The 6,682-nt window shown below is 59.2% G+C and overlaps 1 protein-coding gene across 1 annotated transcript; it reads left to right on the top strand.

Annotated features, from left to right (window-relative positions):
• Positions 1-4,046: 4,046 nt before the first annotated feature.
• LOC140914256 (transmembrane emp24 domain-containing protein 10-like) lies at positions 4,047-6,473 on the top strand. The gene is made up of 5 exons (XM_073351657.1): positions 4,047-4,464; positions 4,802-4,922; positions 5,273-5,346; positions 5,748-5,874; positions 6,056-6,473. The coding sequence occupies exons 1-5, from the start codon at positions 4,261-4,263 to the stop codon at positions 6,175-6,177; spliced, it is 648 nt and encodes a 215-aa protein (XP_073207758.1). The 5' UTR covers positions 4,047-4,260; the 3' UTR covers positions 6,178-6,473.
• The last annotated feature ends 209 nt before the right edge of the window (positions 6,474-6,682 follow it).

Genomic DNA, 6,682 nt, shown 5'->3' with positions numbered 1-6,682 from the left:
TGCTGCAGTGCTGGGGGGAGGGGTTACCTGAAGATCACCAGTCATGTGCTCAGCCCCACCCTCCCCCTAGCTGCTGAGTTGCCAGTGCCACTTTATGCAGTGGTTCCCAGGGTATATTCCTTCCTCACCCCCACCCAGCTTAGGGGCCTCCCTCTGCTCTGAGTCTCAAATACTGTCAGGCTGGGGCCTCACAGGATGAGATGGTTCAAGTGCCATTGGCCTGAGGGGGGGTCTCTGCTCACCCCAATCTTGGACCCAAAGTCTGGGGGTGTCCTACACACATCCCAACTCCTCCCAGAGCTGGGAGAGAACTGGGAGTCCTGATTCCCCCACCCTGCTCCCATAGCTCTTCCAGCATCCCAGTAAAATATCTGCCTGGATTGACCTAATAGAGAGGCTCCGGGGCTGTGCCCTTCACCAAAAGCAGTTTTGCCCCTTCCCCTCACTCTTGCCTCCCCCCAGCCCCATTCCCCTGAAGCCCTTCCCCCTGTTCCTACAGGCTTCATGTACGGGCAGTGCTATACGGAATGCAGGGAGAAGATCCCTGTGAGCCAGGACTCCTGGGTTCTATTCCCAGCTCAGGCAGGCAGTTGCATGGCAGCCCCTTAGCACCAGGGTGGGGCCCTGCTTGGGCTTGGGGCAGATGGTGCCAGGCTGGCATACTGGGTTGCTGGCACCATGCCCAGCCAGTGCCCTGTCCTGGATCCAGCACATGTTTGTGGAGCAGGAGGGAGCATTCAACTCAATCATCTCAGAGCTGGGAGATTCTTGAAGAACAAATCAGACTGGGTGAGACACAGAGAAAAGGAGGGAGTGGACAAGGGGCCTTTCTCCTCTTGGGGCACTGGCTCCGATCTGACCCCAGGCTGGCTCAGGGGATTGGGCAAGAGGCTACAGAGCCTCTACGGGGCACCAGGTCCAATCCAGAGCATGGGGCCCCCCTGGGAGCATCTGCATCACACCAGTCAAAACAGAGACCAAGGGCTGAATGGTCCACTGACAGCCAATTCCCCTTTGGAAGGCGGTTGCAGCAGGCCATTTACAGAAGGGGGTCCCATTTTAGGACAAGGAGACTGCCAGGTCCAGGAGCTCTGAGTTGGTACTGACTGTGCCCCTGTATCTGCACAGCCCAGACCTCACCTCTTCCTTCCCCCCAGGACCCAGAGTCTCATCCCACTCTGAATCACTGCAGGCCTCTGGCACGTTCCTCTACCAGGCGCCTGTCATTCCAATCCCATGAGTTGGGGGATCTCCAGCACCGAGAGACATTTCCTCCCCCGCCCCCCCTCCGGTGCTCCCAGCTTGCAACCATCAGTCACTGGGTCTCAGCCAAAGCAGCAGGTCTCCATGCTAAGCAGAGTCCAGCTGGGTCAGTCTAGGATGGGAGACCTGTACTTCAGAGGGAGAGGCTTCCCAAATAGCCCCACCCAATGTCAGACAAACAGCATCCATTGAACAGGGAGGCTGCCAGCCACAAACCAGCACATGGTGCACGCCCATTATGGGACTGCACAGACACCAACCTATGCGATGGTACACACCTGCTGTGTGAATGCACTTACACACAACAATCACTCAGCTACACACAATGATGACTGCACAGATTCTCTCCTGTTTGCACAATCATATGCAATGCCAATTGCGCACGCACACATGTACACAGCTTGACAATTGCACAGACACTCACACTCAGCCAGCTGCACAGGGGCACACATGCATTGACAATTTCCCATAATCACACACAACTGCAATTGCAATACATACCCTCTATGTGTGGATGTACATTCTGCCACACCCCCGGCTCCCTTTCTCAAGTTCTGAACCCACAGCAGCCTGTTCCCTCAAGCCCTGCAGCAGGGGGTGCCATAGGGAGCAGGGTGGGAACTCTGGCTGTACAGGGAACTCCTAGCTCAGGGGTTCTCAAACTGGGGGTTGTGAGCCCTCAGGGGGTCACAAGATTATTACATGGGGAGTCACGAGCAGTCAACCTCCACCCCAAACCACACTTCACTCCAGCATTTATAATAGTGTTAAATATAAAAAAGAGTTTTTATTTCATAAAGAGGGGGGTTGCACCCAGAAGCTTGCTGTGTGAAAGGGGTCACCAATACAAAAGTTTGAGAAACACTGTCCTGGCTATTCCAGACCCAGCAGGGGGCGCTGTAGGGATCAGGACAGGCAGGGGGCAGTTCCCATTCTCAGCTGGGCTGTGTGATTCCAGCAGGTGCAGTCTTGCCACATCCCCACCCTCCTGGCTCTGACGCCAACACCTGGGAGGGCTGACGCAAGTAGAGCGATTGCTCCATTCCCACTGTCATCTACCTCAGATGGGGCAGGATCAAGGGATCTTCCCCACCCATTGCACTTCCCTAGAGGCCTCGTATCTCAGTCCCCACCAAACCAGCCAGTCTTCCAATCTACTATTCTTCTTTGTTTTGCTGCCAATACCCCTGAGCTCAAGTCCTGCTTTGTGCTCAGACTCACCCATCCCAGGGCTCCGATCAGGGATACAATGGCTGGGAGGCCCCTGACACCTCCCATAACGCTCTGCAGCTGGGAGCCAGGGCTATTCCCAGCCCCATGCCCATTACACGGGGGTAACCCTGGAGGAACCTGCTGCCAGGGGCAACAGGGGTTCATCATTCCTCTTCCCAGGGGGTACCCGGCGCCAGCTGGGACCTGGACCTAGGGCTGTATCCAGCTTTCTCCAGCCCAGGCCCAATGTCGCCCAGCTAGGAAGTTCCCATCCCCACTAACTTCCCAGCTGCTTTGTGCCTCCCCCAACACCCCTGGCTGCTCTAGGGGCCCCGTATCCCCTCCCTGCCCCAGACCTCTCTTCCTGCCTCACTCCCCATAACCCCCCAACCCATTTATCAGTCCAGTCCCCTTTGAATTCACAGGTGGCTCTGATATCAAGGGGGGCCATAACCCTGTGTGTGGGTCCCCAGCTATCCCCTCTCTCCCACTCATGCCTATCCACCTCTTGGGGCCCTGTGGAGGGGGTAGAGGATCACTCTGCCCCCGCCCCACCCTGGCACATTAATGTCCTTGTGGCTGCCAAGGCAGCTTAGTGGATGCCAGGTTCTCTCCTTTATGCAGTGCCAGCCCTGCTGCAGGCGGGGAGTGGTGCCAAGGCTTGACACGCACTCCCACACTCTAGGCATCCTTTCACCCAGTGCCTTCTCAGCCTCACCCCGTCACAGCCTTTTAACCAGGGTCAGCACTTGGGGGGCTGATCCCCACACCCTGCCCTGCTCCACAGGGGGCAGTCCTGGGGCTCCCTGCCTGGCCAACCCGTGGGCAGACCGGGATTGGGGGAGGAAGGGAAGGGGGGCGGGTTGGAATGAGGCGAGGGAGGGGCATGAGGAGACTAGAGAGATGATGTTTGGGGTGATGGGGGGGCAGGAGGGGAAGGGAAGACATGGGAGAGGGGTGTGTGGGGCTGGGGGGAAGCTGTGGAGCAGGCTCGGGAGCAGGAAGGGCGTAGGGGGGTGAGGGAAGGGGTTGGGGTGCTAAAGGATACCGGGGGGGGGGCTGGGAGGGATAGCGGGTTTCCCTGCCCCGTACAGCGAGCCTTTGGCCTCTCTTCCTGGCTGCTCCCCGACTCCTTGTACGTACGGCCCCCGCCCGGACCCTGCTCTCTGGCGCCACCCAGCGCCGCTGCGCTTGTAAAGCGGATTCACTGACACTTTACATTTCTTGCCCGTTGGTGGGCACAGGCCCCGCCCCCCACAGCTAGGGAGAGGACCCAGGAGTCCTGGCCCCCTGCTTCTATCCACTACCCCCACAGCCCGAGGAAGGGGAGGAGAGAAGCCCCACCAAACCCCTGCCAGGTCAGACTCGGGGGTAGCCCGGGCTGGACTGACACCCCTCCCTCCAGCACTCTGCCCAGCTACAAGCGACCACGGCTTCTTCCCGCACGGCACGGCACGGCACGGCACAGGCCGAGATCGCGCTGCGCCTGCGCACTTCCTCTCCCCCCCCCCCCCGGTCCGAAGTTCGCGCTGCCCGGACTCTAATTCACGCTGCCGGAGATGAAGTACGGTGGAGCCGGAAGCGGAAGCACGGCTAGGGCCTGTCCCCCCTGTGGGGTGGGGGCCAGACCATAGAGCGAGCGCCACGTCGGGTGAGCGCCAGGTCGGACGCCACCGAATCAGCTCAGGGGCAGTGTGACAGAGGAGCCGGACGCAGCCGACTCCACCTGCCTGGGGCAGCCGGGCGCGGCGTCTCGAGGCCGGGGGGTCCCCGCCGCTGCTCGCCATGCGCGTGCCCCGGCCGGGCCCCGGACTCCTGGGTCCCCTGCTGCTGCCGCTGCTGCTGGCCGGCGGGTGCGGGGCGCTCTCGTTCCAGCTGCCGGCGCAGACCCGCAAGTGCCTGAAAGAGGAGATGCACCGCGACGTCATGGTGACCGGGGAGTACGAGGTGTCGGAGGCCGGGGCGCCGGGGGCCAGGACCGATCTCCGGGTGAGAGCCCCTAGGGATCCCCGCGCACCCCCGAACCCCTTCCCCCATGGCTAGTGCCCCCGCGGGTGCCCTGCCCCCTACGCTCGCCATAAGCTGTGCACCACCCCAGGGACCCCTTTCTTCTCCAAGGTCCAAGACTTACCACGCAGTTGTGTGATGTCCTCCCCCAAGAGGGACATCAGGGACCCCCCGTCTCCCCATTGGACACCCCCTACTCCTGGGTGGAGGGGACACACTACACCCCTATCCTCCTGGGGAACAGGATCATGGTGGGCATTGGGAGCCTGGTCCGGGGAGATGGGTAGTTCTGTGGGGTCACAGTCTGTCCCCACCCCAGGTCACAGACTCCTCTGGCCACCTGCTCTACTCCAAGGAAGATGCCAAGAAGGGCAAATTCGCCTTCACCACAGACGACTATGAGATCTACGAGATCTGCTTCGAGAGCCACGGCCAGTCGGGTATGAGGTCTCACTCCTGGTGCAGGGATTCTGTGTCCTGGGGGGCATTCCTCCCACCCCACAGCTCCCTGCCATCCTCATTTGCGGTCTCCTGCACTCAGCACGGCCTGGAAACTTGTGATCATGAGGGAGGTCTAGTGGTTAGCATTGAGGAGGGTGCTGGGAGCCAGGATTCCTGGGTTCTATTCCTGGCTGTGGGAGGGGAGTGGTATCTAGTGGCTACAGTAAGAGAGGCTGAGAACCAGGATTCTAGGGTTCTATCCCTGACTGGAAGGGAAGTGGGGTCATGCACCAGCTCTTCCCTCCCCTGTGACAGTTATAACTTCTTTCTTTCATCCTTCCCTCCCCAGTGGGTTTTCGAGTTCCTGACCAGCTGATCAGCCTCAACGTCAAACATGGGGTGGAGGCCCGGAACTATGAAGACGTGAGTAACGCCCCCTTTGAGTCCCCAACCCTCTGCAGCTGTCCCTCTGTCCTGTGTGTGATGGGGAAGGTGGGGCACCAGCAATCTCAGCCCAAGGACAGAATTGACGACATCCACCCAACTAGGCATGTATCCCCAGCTCTGCTAAAGCCTGAGGGCCAGAATTGCAAGGGTTTCCTGTATAAACAGCCCCCCGTGCCCCAGCCCAGAGGCATCCACATCTCAGCGTGGAGCGAGGGATCCCTGTATGAACAGACCCTGTGCCCAGTCCAGAGATGGCTATGTCTCACCACTGAGCAAGAGATCCCTGTATAGACAGCCCTTATGCTTTACCCCAGAGGTGGCTGTGTCTCAGTGTGGGGTGGAATTCTGCATCTCATTCCTACTGTCCCCACACCCAGATTGCCAAGGCAGAGAAGCTGAAGCCCCTAGAGGTGGATCTGCGACGTCTTGAGGACCTTTCTGAATCCATCGTCAAGGACTTTGCCTACATGAAGCAGCGGGAGGAAGAAATGAGGGACACAAATGGTGAGGAGGCACCCATGTACCCACTAGACCCCGCTCTCCTCCCAGGGCTGGGGTAGAACACAGGAGGAAGGGCCTGGGAGCCAGGACGCCTGGGTTCTTTCCTGTGAAGTGGCTGGAAGCCACTTGTGATGATGCTTTGGGGTCCCCTGTTTACCCCATGTCTCTCTCTCTCTCTCCACAGAGTCCACCAGCACCCGCGTGCTCTACTTCAGCATCTTTTCCATGCTGTGTCTGGTGGGCCTGGCCACCTGGCAAGTCTGTTATCTGCGCCGCTTCTTCAAGGCCAAGAAGCTCATCGAGTGAGCAGCCCCTTGAGTGTGTCTGCCTCTCTCACAGGCCATCCTGCGCCAGGCTCCCTTCCTGATGGCCCTAGAATCCACATCCAGCCTCTCTCAGCTCTAGTGGGAAGTGGCGCCTGCAATGGACATCTCTGCCCATCAGGAATGGATTCTGGTGGGAAGAGGGGGTTCTGGCCCCCCAGTAGGGATCCAACTACCCCCATTTTTAAGGATCTTGTAGTTAACAGAGGATCCAGTAGTGATGGCACCGTGATCAGGGGGATTGGGTTGTAATTATTTTAAAATAAATAGTTAATTGGGCTGGTGGCTTGTGATGTCATTTTGTGAGGAAGCAGGGGGGGGGGCATCTTCCACCCCACCCCCGATTCTATTGGGAGCCCCATCCCATCATGTCCCTGGGATTGCTCTGGAGAAAACTATCCCCTCTGTGCACTGCCCGCTGGGATGTGGCATGACAGATGTGTTCTGTCCCTGGCTTGAGGAGGGGAGAGGCTAGCGGATTAGAACAT

The sequence above is a fragment of the Lepidochelys kempii genome, chromosome 7, assembly GCF_965140265.1.
Source record: "Lepidochelys kempii isolate rLepKem1 chromosome 7, rLepKem1.hap2, whole genome shotgun sequence".
Classification (NCBI taxonomy): domain Eukaryota; kingdom Metazoa; phylum Chordata; order Testudines; family Cheloniidae; genus Lepidochelys; species Lepidochelys kempii.
This window is presented reverse-complemented; position numbering and strand designations above follow the sequence as displayed.

Bases quoted from the DNA above. Each gene is read 5' to 3' on its own strand.
- LOC140914256 (XM_073351657.1), top strand. From the start codon at position 4,261: ATGCGCGTGCCCCGGCCGGGCCCCGGACTCCTGGGTCCCCTGCTGCTG. The intron at 5,347-5,747 runs GTGAGTAACGCC...CCCCACACCCAG, and splicing joins AGGCCCGGAACTATGAAGAC to ATTGCCAAGGCAGAGAAGCT. The intron at 5,875-6,055 runs GTGAGGAGGCAC...CTCTCTCCACAG, and splicing joins AGAAATGAGGGACACAAATG to AGTCCACCAGCACCCGCGTG.